The sequence below is a fragment of the Peromyscus leucopus genome, chromosome 6 (genome assembly GCF_004664715.2).
Source record: "Peromyscus leucopus breed LL Stock chromosome 6, UCI_PerLeu_2.1, whole genome shotgun sequence".
NCBI lineage: Eukaryota > Metazoa > Chordata > Mammalia > Rodentia > Cricetidae > Peromyscus > Peromyscus leucopus.
The window spans coordinates 33165713-33192694 of record NC_051068.1 but is presented as its reverse complement, the minus strand read 5'-3'; the positions used below and the strand labels follow the sequence as shown (position 1 = coordinate 33192694).

General features: G+C 44.5%; 1 protein-coding gene across 1 annotated transcript in view; it reads left to right on the top strand.

The window, feature by feature from the left end:
- Positions 1-26982, top strand: part of Frem2 (FRAS1 related extracellular matrix 2) — a 143055-nt gene that overhangs the window by 81273 nt on the left and 34800 nt on the right. The window contains 2 exon segments of the mRNA XM_028873355.2: positions 22262-22411; positions 24688-24897. Of these exon segments, the coding sequence (XP_028729188.1) occupies positions 22262-22411; positions 24688-24897 (360 nt within the window).

The following is a 26982-nucleotide window of genomic DNA, read 5'->3' as shown; positions in this document are numbered from 1 at the left end:
TACTTTCTGCCATATAGGACCTCAGTGTGGTGCTGAATGGAAACACAAAAACATGTACCTGTATCTATCCCTATCTATGTATCTATCTCTGTATCTGTGTGTCTATGTATCTAACTATGTATGTATGTATGTATCTATCTATCTATCGTATGTGTGTGTGTGTGTGTGTGTGTGTGTGGTGTGTGTGTGTGTGTGTAGTTTGGTTTGAAGGAAAATACTTGAAATAGTCAATGTGGGGTCCAGGGATACCCGCAAAAGAAGAAGATGTGAGAAGTTACAGGCAGATGGATATTCTTTATGCACTCTGTGCCAGATTTTGAAAACACCCAGACAAGCAAACAGCAAGAGTAAAATGCCACAGTAGCCATGCCTGTGTCTGTGGAAATGGGCACAACAGATGAGGCATTAAGTAGCTGATTTTGGTTTTTTGAGTCAGGGTTTCTTTGTGTAGCCCTGGCTGTCCTGGAACTCATTCTGTAGATCAGGCTGTCCTCGAACTCAGAGATCTGCCTGCCTCTGCCTCCCAAGTGCTGGGATTTAAAGCGTGTGCCACCACCCCCTGACTAGCTGACTGTTTCTTAATGAGGAAATAGTCCATGTAATTTTGTAACTCAGGGAACTCTGAATGTTCGGAAGCAAAATTGTCCCTCTGTGACATTATAAATCGGAATTCTTGTGTCCACTGAGTGGAAGATGGAGATGGGGATGGTGGGGACTTCGGGGCAAAAGCCTGAACATCTCCACTAGGACCGGCACTCTCTGAGCTGGTGACATTTAGCTGTAGGGATGTAGGATGGCGGCCACAGGGCTACAGAAACACATCTGTAGTCTAAATCTGCACTGCATCACTAAGAGGCAGCTAAACCTGCTATTTGAAAGAGCTGACATGTTACAAATGGGTGATGTGTCTGAGGTTAGGAACATGCAGGCCTCCTGTGCATCCGTCGGCGTCCTCGGCGTTCTGTCAAGTCACGATTAATACCGAGAGATTGGTTCCTTACAAAAAGCATTGATTCAGCACTAACAACGACGTTGCTGTCGGTCTTTGGAGTACATGAAGGACCGCTGAAGCTGAATTCACGGTCTACCTTTGTGTGACAGCCGTCATGGGGCTTCCCTGAAGCGGCTGTCTTGCTTGACGACCCTGGAAAAGTTACTGTGCCAGGCTGAAAGCAGGGGCTTGTGAACCGCTGCGGAATGAGGCCTGTGGCAACTGAAACTCAGTTCAGGGCTTCTCAGCAGCTCAGGACATTAGACTCAAAAGCGGAAACATGCTGTAGAAGAAAATGTTTTATGCTGGAAAAATGCATCATGTGGGTAAACTGGTTTGCATTTGGGCAAAGCTGAAAGACCTGCTTGCTTCCTTTGTTCCCTTCTCTTCCTTAATCTTAAATACAATTATTTACATTAGCGTAAGATCCAATTAAGGGATGCCAGCCAGTTCATGTAAGAAAAAGGCCAGATTCAATTAAAGTAATAACTTGACAAACATACTTTGCATTAAGTATGCCTAAGCTAAAAACACTATTTAAAGTAAAGAAATGGGCCGGGGGGAGGGGCGGGGGACGAGTTTGTAATTGCTCAGAATATCATGAAGCTGTTTCCATTACTGCCTCACACTGGCACCACAGGTCAGTGGAAGCCAAAGGGCGGGCGGGCGGGCGGGCAGGCAGGCACAGCACTAGTGACTGGATGATAGAACTAGAGAGGTTTCCTCCTCCGTGGACAAGATGCTGATACAGCACCCTTGACACCAAAACAAAATAAAATAAAGAGAATAAATGAGACGCTTGCCCCTTCAGAAGAGTCTAAGCATGCAGCGGGGACTTGTTATGAAGCTTGTATCACTTGTGATGGACACAGAGGCATTTGACACAGGCCAGAAACTCCCAAGATGGAAAATAGGTTTCTGCAGGGTAGGGCCGAACACAGAAAAGGTTCGATGAGAATAATTTATAATGATATTTGAAGCAGTAGACAGGGAGAACAAGACAGCAGGTTGTGATTAAACACACGCTTACTTTGTGAGTCAGAACTCGCGAAACCTCAAAAGATGAAAGGGTGTAGATGAGCAGAGAACAAGGATAATTATGATTTGACTCCACAGCTAAATCACGGGGAGTGATGGGTTGTGGAGCCCTGAGGAACACAGCTGACCAGGCTGCAATGTTCTAAGAAAGCTCTTGGGGAAAGCTGCAGGCAGTGATGGCTGTGGAGAGGGAGACTCAGTCTTCTCCAGGGAGGAGTCTCCTGACAGGTGGTTCCATCCCAAGCAGTTAGCTACAGACACATCTGCAGACTAGTAACACTAAATGGACCCAGCTATATATATATATATATATATATATATCTATATATGCACATGTGCCCAGCCATATACATGTATTTATATATGCATATGTGTGTATGTGTTACACATCTCTAGATAACAATAATAAAGACAAGGTGATGGACTTGAGAGATAGATATAGGGAGAGGTGGGAGGGAAAGGGGGTCAAAATGATTTAAATACAGTACTCAGGTATAAAATTCCCCCAAGATAAAAATTAAGTATAAAAAAGGTTTTCGGCCCAGCCCCACAGCCGGTGTCTTGGGCTCTGCATACACGTTGCTCCTACCTGGCTGGTGGTTCTTGGCCTTCTGAGCAAGCCCCTCCTTGCTCCCCAGCTTGCTCTCCTCAGGGGAAGCATGACATCCCTGGGCTGTTTCAGCTTATAGCATCTTGTGGAAATTAGGTAACATGATCCGGTAACTGACTCAACAGAAGAAGATGAGCCTCGTGGGTAGTGAGTCTGGGAAGACGGGCTTGATGCACCTGCAGAGGCCTCGAATGAACATACGGTCTGAATCACTGGGTAGAGAGGGTGGGAAGTTTTTGAATAATATTGTGAAAAGATCAGAGTGGGGTCTGAAGGTTACCAATGAGAGTGGGAATTAACGGAAATCAGAACCAAGGCAGGAGTTGGGAGCGTAGGGAAAGGGGATGAAGTCGAAAACAACAGTGAAAGCCTACCAGAGAAGACTGGGTCTCCGTGTAAGGAGGGAGGAGGGGAATTAAAAATGTTTCCATCCAGAAAGTTTGTGGCCTTGTGCATGGAAAGTGCATGGTCTTATGGTAGGAATTTAGGAGAACCGATGTGGGAAAGGAGGTTGGAAAAAGGTGAGGTGAGAAAGTCTCACTCTCTTTTTTTTTTAAATTTTATTTTTATTATGTGTATGGGTATTTTGCCTGCATGGATGTCTGTGTCCTGTGTATGTGCCTGGCTGAAGAAGGTGTCAGATTCCCTGGAACTTGAGTTACAGCTGTGAGCCACTATTTGGTGCTAGGAATGGAACCCAGGGCCTTTGGAAGAGCAGCTGGTGCTCATAATCACTGAGCTGTCTCTCCCGCTCTGAGAAATTCTCTTTAAACATACCACATTTGAGCTTCCTGTAGGACACACAGGAAGAACCGGAGATTGGCCAGGATAAATACAACACTCAAGTCAGGTGCAGAGGCTGAGTGATGTCTGTAAGTCAGGTATCCAAAAGCAATGGTTCAAATCAGGAGGGTAGGTGGAAGCCGCAGGGAAGAGGAGAAGGTGCAGGGTAAGTCCTGTCCACTTGAATGCCACAGATAATAAGTCCCATGTGTGAAATACATAAGACAGACTACCAGAAAGTATTTCTACCGACTGTAATTCACAGGTTCATCTCTGCAACTGTTGCAAGTAAGAAGTACCTCTTGTTACAGACTAAAACTTGCCTGAATACACAGTTGAAGAACATTATTGAATAGTATGTTGTCTAATAAGGCCTTTGTGCCTTTATCTGTCTACTTACTTATTTTAAACTTTATTATTAAAAAGATTGCGAGTTTAAAAAAAAAAAAAAAAAAAAAAGGAAAATCACACACCAAAATAACCCAGACCCAAAGACTGCACAACTCAACAGACTTTTACAGGACAGAGAACAGCCATTCAGAACTGAATCTGTGGAGCACCTCATTGGATTTTACACTTTCACTTTTGAATATACTTTTATGAACTTATCCACGACCAAAAATGAAAATTCCATGACAGAGTTAGAAGTAGGAAAACAATTAGTTTATCTCCTCTTTCATAACTATTGTCCATCCTTCCTTCCTTCCTCGTCCCATAATATTTCGCTTTATTTCTTTTTTTTAACTCTTTTTATTTATTCTTTGTGCCTTTCACATCATGCATCTTGATCCTATTCATTTCCCTGTCCCTTTGTATCCACCCTCTGACCTGGCAACACACACACACCCCCAAAAAAATGAAATATGTAAGAGAAAAAAGAAAAATCTTGTCATGGAAGCTGCACTGTGACACAGTGACTCACACAGTGAACCCTTTTGTCCATAGGTCTTTACTTGCAAGTGTTCATTGCAAAGAGTCATTGGTCTGGCTTGGGGCCTCTGGCTACACTATCAATGCTGGGCCCTCACTGGGACTCCTCTTGGATATCCTGTTGTTGCCCTGTGTTGTGGAGATTCTGCAGTTTTGGGCCTGCAGGACCGGCCCCTTCACATCCTCCCATAGATCATAGATAGAGTGGGTGTTGGGGTGGTTCTGGGCCTGGGTAGTTGTAGGATTAGTCAGCCAGCCAGCTCTCCCCCATCCTCATCACCAGGGTGAACTCTCCAGCATTGCCCTGGCTAGTTCACCCCTTGCTGCAGTGAGCAAGGGGCGGGGCCAATTCTCTTGCTTTCAGAAATGCTCAGGGTCAGCTCTCCCACACCACTTACACTATCAGGGCCAGTTCTACTGTGTTGCCCAGATGAGGTGCAGGGAGCACCCTTCTGAGTGCTGCAGCTGGGGAGGAGGAGGGTCAGCTCTCCTGCTCTTATGACCTCAGGGCCAGCTTTCCCACCTGCCACAGGCTTCGAAGGGGGGTCATCTCTCCCCTACCCACACCACCATATGGCTGATGAGGGGTGGGGCCAGATCTCCCACATCATGTGGTTCGCCTGCAATACTTTTTCTTTCTTGTTCTCTTTTCTATATATACTGTACTCACACATGCATCAATTTACATATATTGTTAGCTCGATTCTTCATATGAGGGAGAACATGTGGTTTTTTTCTCTATGAGATTGTGTGATCTAAACTGATTTTGAATGTTTCGGCTTTCAAAATAACTGAAAATAGAGGCTTTTGCTGCATCTTTTTGCAAATCAAGTTAAATTTAAACTGCTTTCTGATGAAGACTCGTGTTGTATCTTTGTTTAATTATGATTTCAGGACAGGGATTTTCAGAATTACAACGTGCATTCATTTGTTACAAACACAAGATGGGAAGAAAGAGTCCTGTGGGTGTGAGTGAGCAATTCACCAAAGAGAAGGAGGAGGGAGAGGAGGAAGAGGAGGGAGAGGTCGGAGGAGGAAGAGGAGGAGGGGGAGGAGGAAGAAGTTGGAGGGGGAAGAGGAGGAGGGAGAAGAGGAAGAGGTTGGAGGAGGAAGAGGAGGAGGGAGAGGAGGAGAGAGAGGAGGAAGAGGTGGAGAAGGAGGAAAAAGAAGAAGAGGTAGAGGGAAGAGGGTCTAGAGAAGTAGGCTTCTCCAGGTTTGGCCATCGGAGGACCTGTGCTCCTGGGTCCCCAAATCCTATCCCTCTCTCTGTAATTCTGGACGTCACTCAAGAAATCCACAGGCCATCTGTAAAGGGGAAAGTTCCCAAGGAAGGAGGGACACTAGCTAAAGTAAGGGGAATCTGTCAGGGTCAGAGCCTGTGGGAGTGGGGTCTGTATCAGCTGGAATACCTTTGATTCAGTCCCCCAAAGACCTGGCTGCTTGGGAGGTCCCTTGTCTTTCCGAATCTGTAGGTACAATTCACTACTCACTGCAGGAGAAGCACTAAATTTCTTTTTCCATTGTACACCCGAAAGCCTGGCAAGCAGCCACCTGGATCCCTTCTGCAAGCTGCCTGAAAATATTATACCAGGATTACCAGAAAAGGAAAAGAGTGCCGAGCTTTTTATGAGAAGGGCTAAGTGTTTTGTATAATTTACATGGAACAGTGACCTTGCTGCCCACGAAGAAAGTAAGCCCAGGGAGCCGTGCATGGACACAGAACCAGTTTACCCAGTGAGCTCTGGCTTCAGAGAGCCTGTGCGCACAGGCATGGGCTGGAGAGGTTCGGAGCGGAGCTGTTGCCTAGGAGCTGTATGCAGTATTAACTCCTTTCTTCATTCTTCAGGGTTTTAAGCGACGGGTGTGGTTCAGTGGTGGAGTAGTTTCCTAATTTGTGAAAGGATTTGATCCCAGTACCACAATCATACCACTTGACTTTCCAATGCTGCATATAGAACTCATAGCAAGTGCTAATACAAACACCTCCCTAGGTCCTTGAATTTTTTCACTTAACGTGCATACATTTTGTAGAAGACACAGCATGCCTTTGGTGTGTCTTTTGAGTGTGCTTAGATAACCCCCCTAAGGGGAAGAGCCATTGAGCTTCAAGTCAGTACACCACCACCACACATGCCATTAACCGGTACAACCCACTTCGGATCCTTCTGGCCATGTGTATTTAGCAAACACAGTTGCCTTCTGAGTCTACTGTAAGATTCAAAGGGTTTTGGGTGCTCTAGTGGTGAACTTGTCAAACGACGTTATCTGCTCTTTTGTATGTCTCCAGCCTTTGACTATCCTAGAATAACTGAAATGCTGTAGGTGTTCACATAAGTCACAGATGAGCCATCCTGGCTCCCTCTCTGCCGACGGTAACCCGTCCAGGGTCCTTAGGAGATCATGTCAGTGCCATCTGTTGCCTCGAGACGAGGACCGGCACTGCTTTTGGCACGGCGTTTGAGAAAGCAGCCAACGGAGGCCATTCGCTCTGCAGTGCTGGGCTTCGGCTCTCTTGTCAGAGTCTTTTGGACAAATAATGGCTTGTGTTTGTTTTGTGTTTTTCATAGTAACACTGTCTGCCTGATAACCATCTCTTCCACACACACACAAGAGCGGTTTCTGGCTACACGGATCCTGCAGATGTCAAAAGCGTAAACATCCGTGCTTATGATCACTAAAACCCTGGAAGCGGATCACTGAACATTTATCCTTACGATCTCAGACAGCTATGAGTTATATTTCAGTTCTAAAAAAAAAAAATCACATAAATCCCAGTAGCCACTTTTCAAACACCAGACTTTAAAATGTGTAAACTTAGAACTGTTGAGGAAAAGTTTTATTTTCTTTTTATAAATTTTTTTATTGTTATTTATTTATGTGTACGTGTGTATGTCCATATATGTGCATGTACCTGAGGTTAGGGCCATCCTGTGGAGCTGGAGAAGCAGTTATAAACTGACTGATGTGGGTGCTGGGAATTGAACTCGGGTCCTCTGAAACAGTAGTACATGTTCTTAACCACTGAGCCATCTCTCCAGCCCCAAGTTTTATTTTCTAATTATTTTTTTTTTAATTTTACTTTATATGTGCCTGTGTTTTGCCTACATGTGTGTCTGTGTACCATGTGTCTGGTGCCCACAGAGGCCAGAAGAGGGCATCATGACCCCTGAAACTGTAGTTAGAGACAGCTGTAAAACATCATGTGAGCTTGTGGAAATTTCAAAATAAAAAGCCATCAGAGGCTGGACAGATGTCTCAGTGGTTAAGAGTACGTGCTGCTCTCAAAAAGGACTCACATTGGGCAAGTTACGAATACCTATAACCACAGTTCCTGGGAGTCTGAGCCTTCTCTGGCCTCCATCGGCACCATAATTGTGTGCACAACCTTCACCCACCCCCTGTACATACAAATAATTTTTTAAAGCTGTAAGATGCAAAAAGTTGGAAAGTTGTAATATATTACTATCTTACCCCCCTTGGCTTACTCAGCTACCTTTCTTACACAACCTAGGCCCATCTGCCTAGGGATAGCCCTGCCTACAGTGGGCTAGACACCCCTCCGTCAATCCACAGTCATCAAAGTGCCCCACAGACATGTCGACCGTCCAATCCAATGGAGTCATCTCTGCAGCTGAACTCCCTTCCTCAGAGGTACATGAAATTGACAACTATTATTACCCATCCCACAGTAAATATACAGGTTTGTCATTTGATAAAAATAGCTACGCCATGCTACAAATAGCTAAATCATCATCATCATCATCATCATCATCTACATAGAGATTATGAAATTTGCTGAAACTAAATATGCCTTCTTCCTTAGGACATTACTAACAATTCAAAGCATTTGCAATCATGGATAAAACTTTCCCTTCACACTTCTACAGAACTTTTTAAAGTTATATTTTCTCTAAGAAACAGGTCTTCATTCTGTGTCCCTGGAACAATAATTGTAATAAAATACAATCAGACCTTCAGATCCTTGGGTCCCACATAACAAAATTACCATATACAGACTAACTTGAGAGTAGATGCCTCTGTGCTGAGCACATGCAGAGTGGTTCTTGTTGTCTCTGGTTTTTTTTTCTTTTGGTTTATCGAGACAGGGTTTCTCTGTGTAGCTTTTGCACCTTTCCTGGAACTCACTCTGTAGCCCAGGCTGGCCTCAAACTTACAGAGATCCACCTGCTTCTGCCTTCCGAGTGCTGGGATTAAAGGCGTGCACCACCACTACCCAGCTGCCTGAACTTTTATTTGTCACAGAATGAAAGGAAATTGTAAGTCAGTGTATTTACCAAAATACATCCATCAGGAAGGACAGTGGGTAGATGGGTGAGAGGCTTGCAGGGAAACCTCTTCTGCCTTACTCTTAGCTTTGGGGGAGGTGGACACTAATGTCTACTAAGTGAATATACTCCAAAGGTTTATCTAATAATCAAAAAGATATTAAGTCTGAGACGAAACTTGGTGACAATTGAAAATTAAGGGGGCTAAAGATACCCCAAGATAACTTTAGCTTTCCATCTGCAACATCCCAACTCTCTGCAATCATGAAGTCAGTGAATCTGTCTGTAGAATTTTCAACAGAGGCATGACTTTTCTGGGAAACTTGACTGCAGAGTACCCACCAGGTGTCCTGCAGTGACCCACAGATGCCAAGCGGTGACTGAACACCCATACCTTTGTTTCCTTAGATGTTTGCTAAATACTTGTGTTGTGCCAAGATGACAGAGACTAAGCATTTGCTCTGCCTCACCTTACATGTCTCCTGGGCCCCTAATAAGTGTTGGGCAGGCTCCAGGGTGCTGAAAACACAATGGTGAATAGAGAGCACTCCTTTCTAGGAGAATTTGAACAAGGAGCTAAACAGACCCATGCAATATTGCACATGATAAGGGCAGGCTTACGATTGGGAGCTTTCTGAAGGTCCTGAAACTTGGCCTTGACCTTCAGGAAGAGCCTCCCCACCCCTTCCTCCATACAGAAAAAAACTTGAATGGAGTCACTCAAACTGGCAGCTGGGAAATTAATGGGCATTGCCATGTGTCCCTTGGGCTGTGACAATCTCTCTTTTGTGAAGACAATTGCACTATTGGGGATAGCAGTGCCTTAGCAGGCCAGCAGGCCCTGAATGCTGCCCTTGAAAAGAGACAAAATGGTTGGTAGCTTTCTATGAGAATGCTTTTTAAGAAGTGAAATCACAGGCCTGGAGGGGCGGGAAGCCCGCTTTCCCCCTTAGAGGGCTGCAGCAGATCTCAGCTTCCGTCTCCCTGAGGGTGTCTCACAAACATTTGGCTTCACTGTCCCTGGAAATGTGCTACAAAGTGAAGATGTTGGGTCAGAGTGCCAACACAGAGTTCCTTCTGGGTTTCCCTTCACTTTTGTAAGAATCATCCTCATTCTGAAGGGTGGTTTTTCAGGATTGTTCACTGCCATGAAATATTCAAAAACAAGTAAATAAACATGAAAACCACCAAGTTTCCACAGCCCCTCTTATAAGATGACCCTGGAGATGACAACTAACGTGGAAAGAAATGCCAAGGTGTGCCCTGTACCTCTGTGTGTGGTCTCCATCTTGGCAGGGGAGGGGGCTATCCAGACTCTCCACCATGGTCACAAAGACGGGATGCCACTTTCCAGGGATCACTATGCCCCTGACAAATGTAACGTGTGTTCTTGCTGAACTTGAACTCACAGATGGTTGCAAGTTATTTTCAGTGTTGGTAGATTTACCTGGTTATGTGCCCTGGATCTGGTTCAACAGCCAGCCATTAGCAGGGAGCCCTTGATTAATTCTCTGGGGACAGGTAATTGTGACCTTGATCAAAACATTTTCTCCCTTGGCTTTTCTAGAAAAGAAACTAGAAAACTCTTCTGTTGTGATTATGAGAGACCTAGGAATTTAGCGGTGGGTGAAAACCATTTATTTCTTTTCTTTTTAAAGAGTTAAAGGACACAGCACCAGACAGGTTGCAGGCCACAGGCTTTAGAGGCCAAGAGCAAGCTAAGCAAGAAAAAGGCCTCAGAAGCCACAGCAGCTGACCCTCCCCTCCCCTGGCTTCCCGCCTGCAGTTTTTAAAATTATAACAAATGACTTTATTTCACATGTATGGGTGTTGTGCCTCCATGTACATCTGAGCCCCACTGTGTGCCTGGTGACTGCAGAGGCCAGAGAGGGTGTCGGATCCCCTGGAACTGGAGTTCCAAGTGGTTGAGCACCGCCATGTGGGTGCTGGGAACTGAACGTGGATCCTCTGGAAGAGCAAGCAGTGCTCTGAACTGCTGAGCCGTCTGTCTCCCCAGTCCCCTCCCTCCTGTGTTCTTCACCATAGTGAAAGCGCCCAGCAGTGCCGCCTCCTCCCTCTCACGGTCCACCCCAAATCCTGATTCATTTTCTACCTCCTTGGTTTCTCCTTCTACCATCTTTCCTCATTCGAGCAGCTGACACAGCACCCAAGCTGACTTCAAGTGGCTCCTAGATGCCTGTCCTTGCTGTCTGTGGTCTGTCCATCCACCCTCCACACCCCTAAATGCACATCTCACCAGGTTCCTGCCTTTCTTAAGGCTGAGCACATCTTTTTAGCAGATATCTGCCAGGGCAAGGTTCCAGTCACAGGGCCCTGCACGGCCCGGCTGTGGTCACCCATTGCCTTTGTTTACTTTGTCTCCTCCTTTCCTCAAGGATTATACCACACTATGCCAAGTCGTGCCATCCCTAAGCGTGCAAGGCCATGAACTCATCCACACCGCTGCTTCTGCCCGCCCTCCTCCCACTGTACCACGCCCCCGGCCTTCTCTACATGACTCCCGTTAGCGCCCCCAAATCCGGCTTCTATAGCAATATGGCACAGCATCTTGCTTCTCCTATGAAAACAAAGCCACAGTATTGCCACTGTATTTATCTGAACACTGATAGCTCGATTAAAGTGGCTTTTAGGTTTATGGACCTTTCCAATCCCATTATTCTCTTTGCACTACCCCTCTGTAGCCTGCAAGGCTCTGCCAGGGCAGTCCCTCGGGTCATAAACTGAGGGCTGCTGACTTCAGTCTAGGAGGTTTTATTGCTTTGTTGTTGTTATTCTCTGTAGGTTACATTAATTAATAAAGAAAATAGTTAAAAATCAAATGCTTTAAATGATCAAAGTATTAGCTTTAGAGGCAGGTGGGTTTAAGCGTATATTATCTGCTGCTGTGAGATATCATAGCCATCATCCCTACATTTGTATCATATTGGTACATGGTTTCTGCAGGTTACCAAGTTATGAGGCAAGAATAGTTTTCCAACTCTCACTTGAGAGAGCTTTTTCTTCCTATTTGCCTTCTAATAAGGAATACAGAAAGTAAACATGAACGGGTTGCATGAGTATAAATTTTTAAAAAAAAATGGCTATAACTAGAACAAACACAAAAAGCTCCAATCCCCAGAGAGGGCAAAGAGTGTAATAGACCAATACATTAGGCGGTCTGACATCCTGTGGTCCAATGGATTGTCCTTGTGTCATAGAGCAGACACTGAAGACCCAGAGAAGTGACTCCCTCAGGGTCGGGCTTTGCACAGTGACCAGGAGGTCCTGTGCCCAGAGCTTGGAGGAGGGGGCTCTTCCCATTGCGACACTGGCCAGATAGCCACTCTGTCCAGCACGCATGAGGATTCTGACAAGGGAAGAGCACATTCCTTTGAGCCTGGAACAGAGCGAGTGGCGTGGGCTGTTGTTTATGCTGGACCTCCGCTGGCTGCCAGCAGACGCGTTTCAAGTGTCATTTCTTAAGCGGTCTGTGGTCAACGTTATTTATTTTTCCAGTTTCAGCTACACACTCTTATCCCCGAGACCTCACACAGATTATGTTTAACACTTTATTAGTCTTGTCTTTCTTCCGTCAGCTGCTGAGATTCCCAAATAAATCAGCCTCATGTCAGAGTCTTTATTGATTTGAAATCTTACAAATTTACCATTAGTTAGCAGGTATTAAAGTGTTCCTGTCTAACTTCTGCGTGGGGATTTCTGAAGTAGGTACAGGAGCTATAAGCACCATCTTGCCTCTGTCCCTGGTCCTCCCCTTTATTTTTTGAGTGAGCATTGCATTTCCACGACTTAACACAAGTGCACACGTAACATATTCTTGTTCTCCCTTGCAAAAAGTTTTTTCCCTTTTCCTTCACACAGTCATTTCTCATTATGCATCTTTAAAAAGAATATTCTAGAAATCTGAACATCTAAGTATGTTTATTGCTCCATTGGTTTCAACCTTTTCTGAGAAGTTGCTACTTAAATGGAAAATAATTCACATTTTACTGGCTTGGTCTGTCATGTTTGAACCCTGCTTGTTCTAGATGCCACGTGGCAAGCTCTTTAACCCCTCCAAGGCTCAGTTTGATTTTTGTCAACGGTAGGTAAAGATTGTTGCCTTGGGAGACTGACTGGTCTTGTAAAGCACTGGAGACTAGGTAACGAAGGAAGGAGAAATTCCTGAGGAGGAGGATTACCCAGTGCAGCTGGCGCCTCACACTGCGCCATCGCTACGGCAGGAACCTGGTGTGGACTGGTGTGTTCGCTCCCACACAGAATGAACTTAGAGCCAAAGCTATTCCTTTACATCCAGTAGTTGGAAGTCTGAGCTTATGATCCCAACTTTTGTTCCTTTCCCTTTCTCCCTTTCTCCCTTTCTCTCCCCCCCCCCCTCTCTCTGACAGAATCTTACACAGCCCTTACTGGCTTAGAACTTACAATGTAATCAGGCTGGCCCTAAACTTACATAGATCCATCTGCTTGCTACTGCCTCCCCATTGCTGGATTAAGACCTGGCAAAAGGATTTTTATCTTTATTTTTTTAATATATATATGTATGTGTGTCTGCTTGGATATATACATATGTACCACATGCCTGAAGAGGTTGAAAAAAATGTGTTGGATCTCCTGAGGTTGTGAGCCACACTGAAGTTATAGGCTATTGTGAGCTGCCCCGTGTGCATGTTAGGAATGGACCCTGGGTCCTCTGCCAGGAAGTATTTCTCACCTCTGAGCCATCTCTCTTAACCTTGTTTACTTATTTTATTTTATTTTATTTTATTTTTATTGGAAATAGAGTCTCTCTATGTAGCCCTGGCTGTCCTGGAACTTGCTGTGTAGACCAGGCTGGCCTCAAACCTACAGAAATACACCTGCCTCTGCTTCCTGGATGCTGGGATTGTATGCCATCATACCAGCAAAGGGAAGCTGTGAACACGGGCTTTGACACAGGCACTGAGAACTGAACTCTTAAAGTTTGGGTGGTGAGCTGTAGCCCTTAACAGCTGAGCTATGTCTCCAGTCCTTCTTTGATTTTTTGATTAAACACATTATGTCAGTGCAGTCTGGAAACTGAAAGATGCAACACGTTTGGAAAGAAGCTCACTTTGCCCACATCAAAAACTTGGTTGATTTCCACCTGTGATTGGCTTTTGATGTCTGTCTCTCTGCAACCTCTGCCTTGTAAAATAGATGTGATGTTGACTAGAGGCTTTTCAACTGCTCTTTCCGAATAATTACGCTCATGACTGTAAATCGAGTCACATTATCTCTTCAAAACTCCCAGTGATGTTTCCTCTGTACTCTTAACCATTCAGAATAATTGCTTGTTTTCCTATGGCCTCCAAGGCACCCACAGGTGTGAGCAGAACACGTTAACAGGCAGGTAGTCTTCCTCCAGTCACTTAAAGAAATCCACCAAGCAAGAGTCTTGGGAAAGCTAGCGAAGGAAAGGAAGGAGAGTGGAAGCTGGGGGGCCTTGGCTGAGAGATGACATGCCGCCCAGCTGGAGTCCACTGGTAGGCTCGTCTCCAGCTCTCAGGCTAGCCCCTTCCACAGTATTCTTAGTGGTTCCTTTTTTGCCATCTGAGTTCTGATCCTGTCCTGTCAAGGTTACAAACTTCTATTTCTACCTTGTAAATGGATTTTTCTTTGGGTTGTGAGCTTGCAAAAAACAAAACTGAGACTTATTATTAATTATAAAAGCTTGGCCTTAGCACAGGCTTGTTCCTAACTAGTTTTTATAACTTAAATTAACCCATAGTTTTTAATCGATGTTCTTTTACGTGGCTCAGTTACCCTTACTCTGTACTGCCCATCCTGCTTCCTCTCCCTTTGCCTGATGACTCCTCCTTTCTTCTTTTCCCAGAGTTCTCTGTCCCCAGAAGTTCCGACTAACCTCTTCCTGTCTAGTTAATGGCCATTCAGCTCTTTTTGTTTGTTTGTTTGTTTGTTTGTTTTGTTTGTTTTGTTTTTTGTTTTTTGAGACAGGGTTTCTCTGTGTAGTTTTTGGTGCCTGTCCTGGATCTTGCTCTATAGACCAGGCTGCCCTTGAACTCACAGAGATCTGCCTGGCTCTGCCTCCCAAGTGCTGGGATTAAAGGCGTGTGCCACCACCGCCTGGCCATTCAGCTCTTTATTAAACCAATCATCTTCACAAGGAATACTCCATAACACCACCTCTATACTTTTCCACTCTTAGCCACACCCACACCTTCCCTCCCCTTTCCCTGAGAAAACTCCATCCATTTTTTGCTGTTCAGTCCAGCTCAGTCTACAAGGCCGCTCTCTGGGTCTCTACTGAGCAACAGGCCACCCTCTCAGAACCTCTCCACTGTGGGATCTGTCACCTGGTTCAGGGCTGTGTTCCTATACCCTGACCCTGAGTCTTATGCCTATGATTCACCTGAGACCCTTCAAAAGGTTTGGTGCTCTGCTGGCTTTGACTGAAGGGGGATGTCGGGAGCGAGCCCTGCAGTGCAGATCTGTGATCAGCTTTGGAAAATGTTACTGTAATAAAAAGTGTGTAGTAAATCCTAAATTTCACCCAAATTTGAATTTGCAATTAGTGAGCTATTGACAAGTTTTCCATCCCTTCCTTTCTTTATAGATTAAAAAATACCATGGGATAAAATGTTCATTAATTTATCAATTAAATGTTGGGGTGGCAGGATGCCTCAGCCAGTAAAAACACTTGTCATGTAAGCCTAATAATCTGAGTTTGATCCTGGATCCGACAGTGGAGAGAGGACTGACTCCTGAAAGATGTCCTCGGATCTCTAAATGCATGCAATGGTAAATATACCCCCCCACACAACACACACACACACACACACACACACACACACACACACACCATATACACACACTATACAACACAACACACACACATACCCTTCCACACTATACATATACACACACCATATACACACACAACACAACACACACACATCCCCCACCTCCACACTATACATACACAATATACACACACACTATACACTTATACAACACAACACATATACCCACACACACATACCTCCATACACGCACACCATCCACACATACACAACACACACACACACACACACACACACACACACACAGTCTTAATTCATGCAAATGCATAGTGAAAATTTTTCATGATTGTGATACTGAAATTTCATTTAAATTGTATGTTGACCTTCAGAAATGTCAGGTCCGTTTTGGGGTAAAACTACATTGGCAGTAGACTGGTAACATTATCTTTCTGGAGAAAGGCTCACCTTTCCCTATGCTTAACTAAAAACCTTAGGAAGGTTCCATTGTTATCAGCATCCAAAGTACGTACTGATTTGTCTTGATCTTTCTGAGAAAGCTATTGTTGTTGAGAAAAAGAAATGTCAGAATGTGCCTTTAAAATGAGGTAGACCTTTAAACTTCCTTTTAAATATACATTCGAGCTTTAGTTTTTCAACAAGAATTTCGAAAACTGTTTTCAAAGACTAGATAAGGAGGTCATTTTAGGATATATGTTTGTGTTTTTAAAGTATTTCTGAAAAGAAAAGTAGGACCTAGTCAAAATAATTTAGGATTGTATTTATTCCAGATCAGAAGGGCCTACAAAGTCATTCTCTGGCACAAAGAACCACACACTCCCTCTAGGGTGCACACTGCCTGGCACCGAGTACCCTTGAACTTCCACTACAGAGAGGCACATACATTGATTCAGTTGCTGTGGACAATCAATGATCCTTACATTGTTGTTAATTCACTCAACAGATATTTATTGTGCACCCATTGCCAGACACAGATAAAGCTAAGTGCCAAGAAAGCATACGTGAATAAAGGAAGCTTAGTTCTGCCCCTACAGGCTGAGACAAGAGGGCAGGTAGAATGGTCCCCAAAGAAGCATCTTCCTAAGGGAAGACTGGATGAGACAGCCAGAGGCTGGGAGCAGCACATACAAGATCTCCCAGGTGCTGTTACTGAGCAGAAAGTGACCAACACCGTGGTCGGAAAGGCAGAGGGGGACCATCAGTTTCAATGCCTTGTAGTCCATAGTGAGGAGTTTGGAGACAATCCCAAGGTCGGTGAGGTACTCTGGCAGCTTTCCAGTAAGGGTGGTGTTACTGGCTTTAGGGCTGTCTGTTTCCGTCGAGAGCCTCTTCAAATGGATCTTGGGAAAAGCCAAGCATCTGGTGATGCTAGCTGCACCCAGCGATAAAGTGGAGGGAGAGAAGCCAGGGGATGGGAGTGACAGTTTGAATGTGGACTGTCCCTCACGGCTCCTGTGTGAGAACACTTAGTCCCCATCTGTTGACAGTGTTTTGAAAGGTAGAGAGCCTTTAGGGGGTGGAGGCTCACCGGAGGAATTGTGGGGTGGGCCTTGAGGTTTGATAGATCAGCCCCATTTCCTGTCCAGTCTCTGATAATGAATGCGGAGGCAATATGTCTAACCACTGCATGTTCCTGCCACCCACCTTCCCTGCCGTGATGTGTCCCTCAAAATGCAAGCCACATTAAACCCATCTTCCCTAAAGCTGCTTCGTGAGTATTTTATCACAACAAAAAAAAAAGTAAAGGATATAGGGGTTGAACTAACCCTCTCCACCCTGAGGGAAAAAATGACCTTGACATGCCTGCAGGATGTGGGTTGTGAGTACTCAGTAAGCCATAAGGGCCTGTTAGTTAGTGCTGGTTAGTTCTTGTCAAATTTACACAAACCTAGACATATCCTGGAGGAGGAAATCTCAGTTGAGGAGCTGCCTCCATCAAGCTGACCCATGGCTTTGTCTGTGGGACCTTCCCACGATTGCTGAGTGACATGGGAGGGTCCAGCAGTCCCATCCTGGGCAGATAGGTCTGGGATCTATAAGAAAAGTAGCTGAGCAAGCTAGGGGAAGCAAGCCAGAAAGTTGTCTTCCTCTACCTATGGTTGCTGCCTCTTCTCCTGCATGAGTTCTTGCCCTGACTTCCCTCCAAGGTCAAACTACAAGCAGGTCCTTGTAAGCCAACTAAACCCTTTCCTCTCCATGTCCCTTCTGGTCATGGTGCTTATTTATTACAGCCATAGAAAGCAAACCAGGGCAGCGATGAAACCTCCAAACAGATTTATAGGTGAGAGTCAATCCCCTTGTATTATTTCCAACACTAAACCCAAAGACAGCATTGAGGCTTTGCCCAAAGACAGCCTACAGACTTCTATCCCATTCCGTTTCAAGCAAACATGTCAGCGCTACGGAGCTTACCCACTGAGAGCCCCATGTGCACGCATGCGTCAATAAGACTTGGCTCCAGACAGCAATTACTGCCGGCACCTCCTTCTTTCATCTCAGGAGACACAATGAAATCGTAAACACCAATCCAGACACCGAATAAATAAATAAATAATGAAGGGCTCACTCTCTGGCCCCCTGGGAACAGAACTTGAATTATTACCTTAGTCTGTGTTGCAGGTGTGTGACCTGTGTGGCCGTGCCTTTCCCCTCGCTTCCACATTAGCAGAGGTGAAGGGCAAGTGTCCAGAGCCTCGCAAGTCTGACTCCTGCTAAATGAGCTAGAATAAGTCTCCTAGCATGAGCGCCTTCGCCCCTGCCCTTGAGTTTAAAGGGCACCACGAAGAATGGAGAGAGATCCTGGCTTCCTTTGGGAATTTCACACATTCTCACTGCGCCATCTGAAACCCTCCCTGGCAGGGAGGTTTGCCCTTGCTTTGGATGTGACTTACCTGTCCTGTGCAGAGAGGCTAAACATGTCCTCTGAACTGTCGTCTGAGAAGGATGAAGTGCTGAGGAAGGTTTTCAGTGTGACCTTGGTGGAGGCTGCAGGGAGCATGGTTTTCTTCTTCTGGTTAATGGTCACAGCTGCTGACTGTTCTACATTGTCTGTGAGCATTACTGCCATTCAAGGTGCGGTGCATAGTTAGGAGCCAGATTCGGGAAATGAGTGAGCTTTTTCTACTGGGCTCTAGATTGTAACCTGAATCAGTCTATGACAGATTTGCAAAGGTCTTCAGTTAGTATTATTTTTAAAAAACCAAGTGCTTAAGGAAAAAGAAAGGAAGGAAGGGAGGGAGAGAGGGAGGGAAGAAAGAAAAGAAGGAAAACTTAACAAATAGGCTCAGTGTCTTAAGTCAGTGTTCAAATGCTGTGAGGAGACACCCTGGCCACAACAACTCTTATAAAAGAAAGCATTTAATTGGTCTGGCTTACAGTTTCAAAGGTTTGGTCCATTGCCATCACGAAAGGAAGCATGGCAGTGTGCTGGCAGACATGGTGCTGGAGAAGGAGCTGAGAGTTCTACATCTGGATCTGCAGACAGCAGGAAGACAAAGACACTGGGCCTGGCTTGAACTTCTGAAACCTCAAAGCTGGCCCACAGTGACATGCTTCTTCCAACAAGGCCACACCTCCTTATCCTTCTCAAGTAGTGCCACTCCCTAATGACCAAGCATTCAAATATATGAGCCTGCGGGGGCCATTTTTATTCAAACCACCACACTCGGCACAAGTCGGCCTTACAAAAAACTATTTGTTAGCACAGACAGAACTGCTGTCCTGGATTTTGCATAGGTTCTTTGCCTTCTGGTAGACTTCACCCATTTATCCATTCCCTCCTTTTGATCCTGCAGTATCCTTTAAAATGTCCCAAGCACAAGGCTAGAGAGATGCTCAGTGGTTAAGAGCACTGGCTGCTTTTCCGGAAGACCTAGGTTCAGTTCCCAGCACCCACATGGCAGCTCACAACAGTCTGTTACTCCAGTTCTAGGGAACCCAGTACCCTCTTCTGGCCTCCCCATGCACTAGGCACACAAGTGGTTCACAGACAGAAGTACCTGCAGGCAAAACACGCTTACACATAAAATTTTTAAAAGTTCCAGGACCATCTTAGTATGTTCTGTGTAATGTCTGTAGCTTCCTGTGACATCTGTAACTTCTTTATATAATAAGATTTTGACCCAATAGTTTATAACATTTATAAGTCCATTCAAATTTTAGAGTTTATGAGGAAAAATGAGAAATTTAAATACAACTACCATCATCTTAGTTTTCTTTCATCTATACTGAAAAGACCTACTCTATTTCTTTTGATTTGTTAAACAAGCAACTTGTTAGATACACTGTGGAGCTATGTTTTTAAACTGCTGTTGTTTTCATGCTGTAGAAACTATTGTGTTGAAATCACCTCAGATTTTAACTTTAATCATGACAGCTGATTATCTGACCCGTCTTCCTGCCGCCTGCAGCAGATGGAACTCAGACAACTAACCTGAGTCTGCTGACCACCGAAAGCTTCATTTTAGAGAATTCATCTGTTACCTTCCCAAATTCCTACTCGCTACTGTACTAAAATGGGAGAATTCATAATGAAAGCCTGTCTCTAGGTCCCTCCTACTTCTGACTGAAGGCGCGACGTCCCATGTGATTGGCTGTATGCTGCTGCTGTCTGCAGCCCCCCCCCCCTCCCCTCTCTCTCTCTCTCTCTCTGTTTTCATCTGTGAACTGTATGCTAAGCTCTAAGGTGAAGGATCTGCTCTGTGGTTAACAGGATGTGTGTGAGTGCACATGCAAACACAGTTCTACCCATCCTCATCCCCTCTCCCCCACCCCCTACACCACCCCTGCATGCTGCGCCCATGGTGTTTTATGGCTGCACTCACATGATTTTATTCAGTGCCATTTCTAATATGCATCTGTGAGGACTAGGAAGATGAGAGGTAACACCACTGCATTAATACAGCTTTTGCTTTGAAACCTAATTCTTGAGATACCAGAAATGTTGAGAGACTTAGAGAGAGCACTTGTGGGAGGCACGTGACCAAGCCTCCATGGTAATCCTGAAAGCCTTTTGAAGAGAAGCTGCTGTACCTGGCTCAGCTGTCTGCTTAGAATAATCATTTTCTGGCTTCTCTGCTTTCACCTTTGCCCCTCCTCAGATGTGGAAAATGTAAGGAATGTATTGGTTTGTCAGTCAGGTCTGCTTGCCTGGGGTTATAAGATAACAACTCCATCTGTACACTCGCCGGCATGTCCAAGTTGAAAGGATAGCAGGGAGGTGAACTACGCTGTAGGCAGATTTATCACCTCCAAACCAAAATAGGCAAACATTTCCAAGACTGATTTCATATTATCTAAGGCCAGGGGAGCTAAATGCTTTTAAATATGCTTACATGTTGGAGGAAGAAAAGAAGCAAGCGTTTGTATTATGTCTTCGAGTAAAGGTAATTAATTTGCAAATAGAGGATTGAAGGAAGCTTGCCTTGGGCTTTTCCTGCGGCTTTGTTTTATTACATGTGCCGGGGATGGGATCCAGGATTGTGCACACACTAGGCAAGTGCTCTCTCACTGAGCTCTCTCACCACCACACTCACACCCAGCCACGCCCTGTGGCTTTCTGAGGATTCACGACACTTTGTGCATTTGGGGAGTTCAATCTCGTTCTAGGAAACAGAACAGTGCCCCTTTAATGATACTAAACGTCTTGGTGTGAGCTGCGTGGTTTTAGATAAGCTCCTTTTGAATCTTGTAAAACTAACGACAAATAAGACTGTTTCACACATGCTCTCTTGATTATTTTACCTTTGTTAATAAGATAATTAATTCATAATTCATTTCAGTTTTCCCTAGACATCTACTGTCCTTCAGACTTCTGGCAGCTATATCAAGAGTCATGGGTTAATCATAAAGAATCAGATAGGAGATGACCTCCGCATCCATTGAAATTCATCACCAACACAGGAGAAAACTATGCTCTGGAGGCAGGGACTATAGAACCCAAGCAGCATCATTCACATTCCTGAGGACAGATGCTAACCTCTTAGCATGAGATGATTTAGTTAGTGAAACCTCAGTTTGTATAGAGGATACAAAAGCCCTACAAATAACTGGCACCCAGGCCTGGTCGTTCTAAAGTCATAGGGACTCACGTTTTAATCCTAATCTTTTTTGTAGGGTCTAATTCTGATAGTTAAAAATAGACTCAGACATCGAGAGTTAAATCCAAATTCAATGGACCAGAAGATAGTATAAGGCAGATGCCATCTCTCTGACCCACAGTAGTTTAGTGAGGAATGATAAAATGAATGCTCAGGCAAAACTTAAAAAACAAACAAAAAAACCTTAAAAAAAAAAAAAAAAAAAAAAAAAAAAACACCAAAGAGCACTGGGAAGGCAGAGGCAGGAGAATCTCCATGAGTCTGAGGCTAGTCTGGACTATAGAGTGAGCTCTAGGATAAACCAAGGCTACAAAGAAAAACCTTGTCTCAGAAAAACAAAACAAAACAAAAACAAACAAATGTGTTATGTACTGGGTTTCATTTGATTGTATTTTTCCAGCTAAGCTTTTAAGGGTGCCTAGCAGCCATCTATCACCTACATATGGGTTTATGGTTGTATCTCAGTGGTACAGTGCTTTCTTGTCATGCCTGAGGCCCTGGGTTCAATCCCCAGCACCCCAAAACATAACAATAAAGGTATTTATGTAAGTGAAAAGCAAGCCAAGTCGTGTGCCTTAAGATGAGATATCAGCTCATTCAACAGAAACGAGATGGCGCCAATACAGGGAAGCCGACTTTGGATGTCATCTCAGGGGTAGCTGGTGTAGAGAGAGAGGTAACAGCAGTGTTTTCTATATCCTTGTGAACAGAGCCCGTCTTCTACTTTGGGGATGTCCAGTACTCGGTGGAAGAGAGTGCCGGCTACGTGGAGGTGCAGATATGGAGGACGGGTACTGACCTCTCCAGGCCTTCGAGCGTCACCGTGAGGTCCCGGAAAACAGAACCACCCTCTGCAGACGGTGAGCGCTCTGCGACATCAACCTTTTGTGTTTTCCTGCGGCTTCCATCCCCCAAACACTTCACCTAACTAAAACAGTCTTTTGTTGTTGTTGTTGTTTGTTTTTTTGAGACAGGGTTTCTCTGTGTAGTTTTTGGTGCCTGTCCTGGATCTTGCTCTGTAGACCAGGCTGGCCTTCGAACTCACAGAGATCCACCTGCCTCTGCCTCCCGAGCGCTGGGATTACAGGCGTGCGCCACCACCGCCCGGCGACTGAAACATTCTTAATGGACTACTTTCTCCTGAAATTACTATTAGAGAGTATGTGAATTTAAACTTTACCATTGTAAAGAAAGAGATTTTGAGAAGATGAACCAGAGTCTAAGAGGTCGTAACGTACGGTTCAAAGGCTACATTGCGATGTCCACATTTGCATGGCTTGGTTCTCTACTCAGCAAATCTGACACGATTGGCTGTTGGGACACACCCAGGGGAGCAGTCATACCAGCCACCCTCACAGAATCTGAAGACACTGAAGTCTCTCCCAGGTGTACCGCCTCACTGGCTACCTCCTCATTTTAACCAAGTGAGCCTGTAAATACTTGAGATTCAGCGGGCATCCCTCTACACATCGTCATATAAATTGTCCCAGCCAGCACAGTGTTGTTTCTTACCCCAAGCTCTAAAAGACTGATGACGAACTTTAGGGCAAACACGGGGCTTAAAATCTCCTTTCCTTTTTTCAGCTGACCGACAAGACCATTTCTCTCATATACCCCCTCCATCCTATGTGACTAGTGTGTGACATGAACAAATACACACAGATCTCATCATACATGCTACTCGCCATCAGTCATCCTGCAGAGCAGCAGGCAGGAGCTGCTCCATTTTAAAAGTCACCCATATAGTGAACCAGCTCTGCACCTTGCAGACTGCAACTGTCTGTTAATATATGTTTAGCCAAATGGTTCTTTTGCCTTTTTTCTTTCTTCCTTTGTTTCATTTTTATTTTTTAAGTTTCACACAGAGTTTTACTGTGCAGCCCTGGCTGGCTTGGAGTTTGCTATCTAGACTTGGCTAATCTTGAACTTTCTACATGGAGCAGGCTGGCCTTGAACTCACAAAGATCTGCCTGTCTTAAGGGCAGAGTCTTTCTATGCAGCCCTGGCTGTCCTGGAACTTGCTATGTAGACCATACTGGCCTCAAACTCATGGAGATCCACCTGTCTCTGTTTTCCTAGTGCTGGGATTAAAGGTGTGGCACCACTACACCAGGCAAATTATTCACTTTTAAAAACGAAATTCAAATGAGGGTTGAATATATACATAAAGAAAAATAAGGATAAAGAAAACTAAAATACAAAAGAAACATAAGGAAACGTGTATGCGTGTGCGTGCGTGTGCGCGTGCATTTGTTTTGGGTTTGAATGCTAAAGATTGAACTCACAACTTTGCAAGTGCCCAGTACATACTCTTCCACTGAGTTACACCTGCAACCATAAGAGATAGAAATTTTCTTTTAATCAGTCAGAGACAGATACACTCACAATTGCATATCCAGAGATAAAATAGGTATAAAATGAGAGTTAGAATTGAAAGACTATTAAGAAAAGAGAGAAACAAAGCATACAGAACTACTGTTCCCACTCCCAAGTCTTCTTGGACACAGTGGCTGAAAATTAAAAGACACTTGTATTTTTAACTACTTTAATGTGTAAATAGAGGTATCAACACTATGTATGTATGACGTGATCTGAAAAAATACGAAATCAAATATCAAATATGTCTTTGGAGTTGAAGTTTGCTTTCATTGCCTAGAGTGAGCGTGGTGGCAGAGGAACTTAGCATTGAAATGTGTGGAGTTCTAACCAAAAGGCCACCATATACCCTAGTAAAATAGTCACCCAGAAACAGAAATAAGATAGATATTTAATTGATATGAACAAAATTTAAATATATCCATTGTATATGCAATGTTACCATGTATTTGATTGATATGCTGATTGTTGTAGAACTGATTATCAAAGGACTTTAACGAAGATGGGAAAAGAGATCAAATGGAATGCTAAAATATGTAATTCAAATCCAGCCATTGGAGACAATGTTTAGAACTCCACCTTAGATTCACTACGTCAATAACCATGTAGATCCAATTTTTTCCATCTATTAATTAAATGTATTTCTCTGTAGTATTTTGTACATATGTTGTAGTATAAAACATTAACTATAACTTCGTCTGTATAATTGTTTTTTTTAAATTTAGTCCCCATGTACATAATCCATTCCTTATGATTTTAGCTGGAACAGATTATGTGGGAATCAGCCGCAATTTAGATTTTGCGCCTGGCGTCAACATGCAGACTGTCCGTGTTGTCATTCTGGATGACCTGGGAAGACCCGTGCTGGAGGGAATTGAAAAGTTTGAATTGGTACTGCGCATGGCGGTGAACGCTGCCCTTGGCGAGCCCAGCAAGGCCACGGTGTCCATAAATGACTCGGCCTCCGACTGTGAGTGACTTTCAGTTTTACAATGCTAAGATTGAATGTATATAAATGTTAGGTAGGGTGATAAGCTGTATACAACTGCATGCGTTTGCTAGGCCTGACATCGTAAAGGGCCACAGACCAGGTGGCTTGAACAACAGCAGCTTGACAGCAGCCCCCGGAACTCTTAGGGTGCCGCCTAAATGAAAGTCAGCGGGGTGGTTCCATCTTAGGCCACAAGGGAGAGATGTCACAGACCTCTCTCACTGACTTGTTGGTGGCCATCTTGTCCCTATGCCTCTCCACATTATCTTCCCTCTTCAGACATCTGTATGACCTGGTCTCTCTTGACATGAGAACACCTGGCATATTTGGCCAGCATCAGTCCTAATGACCTTTAATTTGACTACCTGTCTACTACTACTAGCAAGGTACTCAGGATATGAGTTCAACATGGTAGACTTTGGCATGGAAGACACCGTTCACCCTATACAAATACCCCACATCTTTTCTCCTCCTGCTCATTTTGATGGAATTAGACAGTCTTTAAAGAAAATCACTAATCTTCTTCTACTTTAAAGGACAATGTGATATTATCATTGGTGTTGAATGATTCAAAAATTTCCTCACCACATGCATGGAGCTGAGTATCCACGGTCTTTTCCCACGTAACACTATACAATTTCTGTCACCCGGCCACACCTCAGATTTCTCTAGTCAAATGTCAAATACACTGTTGTTGTATGACACTACTCCTAAAAAGACCAAAGTCTACCAAAGGATAGCCCCAGAGTCCAAGTGGTTGGACCTGTAAGTTCTTTTGGGGTTCTTAAAGGAACAGACATGACTCAAAGACAGCTGCATCACCAAAGCCCACCCCAGCACTGGCGACAGTTCACAAATGAGGGACACCTGGAATACACTGCACAGCATGCAGGCAGCTCAGCGAATTGGAGGCTGTCTCTTCTAGACAGTAGGGCTAGTCTCTGCCTCTTCCAGGCAGCTCAGCTTATCTGACAGTGTCTTTCAGCCATCTCGACTGCTTATATATGATTGCGAAGGGGAGGGGGAGCTAGTGAATCTGGTCAGTTTCAGGGACTTCCTGGAGTCTTTGTCTATTCCCTGAACTTAAGAAGCTTCTCTGCAGGGTGGAGTGTTTCTCCCCTTCCCAGACACCCTGTTGCTCCATCACCCTTTTAATATCACTCTTCCATCCAAGGTAGACATTTGTCCTGGAAGAAATTGCAATACAAAAGATTTCACAGCAAGCCTCTCTGACCATCATCACTCACTCCAGAAACCTGGGATCTTTCCTACCGTGATGATTCCAGTGGTTCTTGGAAGAAAGGAACCTGCTATCAATGAGACCTGTGTATGACTGACCTGGCTTAGATGTCACCTAAAACCAACACATGCACACATCTATCAGCTTTCCCTACCATTCCTGCATAAAATGTACTAGTCATTGAAAGGAAAATATTGGTTCAGAACCCTATGATCAAGCTCTCAGCACAAAGGAGATTGATTTGCCCCAGAGGGACAGAAGGCAGGGATAAGGGACAAAGACAGGAGATAGAGAATGAGGGAGGACAAGGGGAAAGGAGCAGGGCTATTTGTCCCAGAGGGTCAAAGGGCTGCCTCTGGATAGAGAGGACAGATGTGGCCCATAGGCAAATGGCAGTTCATAAAGGTAAAGGGGAACCCCTGTGTTTGGATGAGGTGTTTAATTTTAATTAGACGTGTTAACTAGGTGAGCCAAAGGGGGCTTTGGGTTACTGGACTTCAATACTTAGATTAAATATTGGTAGTCAGCCTCTGTAGGAGGAAGTGGCCACATAAGGGAATAGACCTTGACAGCTAGCTTTAGGAATGCAATCTAGTGTTTTTTATCAAGGAAGGGGGGGGGGGGTGTCGTGCCAGAGTCCTGTTTGCCAGGCCTTGGCTGGCTAGAGTCCCTTCAGTAATTATGTGCACAATGTTTAAAGTTCTTCACATCAAGAAAATTTGAAAGCGTGTGACCACACAGCAGTTTTGATACAAATATCTGAAGGTCTCTGGTTTTGCCTACTTCTTAAGCGTTCACTGCACGTGCTTACTTCACAAAAGAGG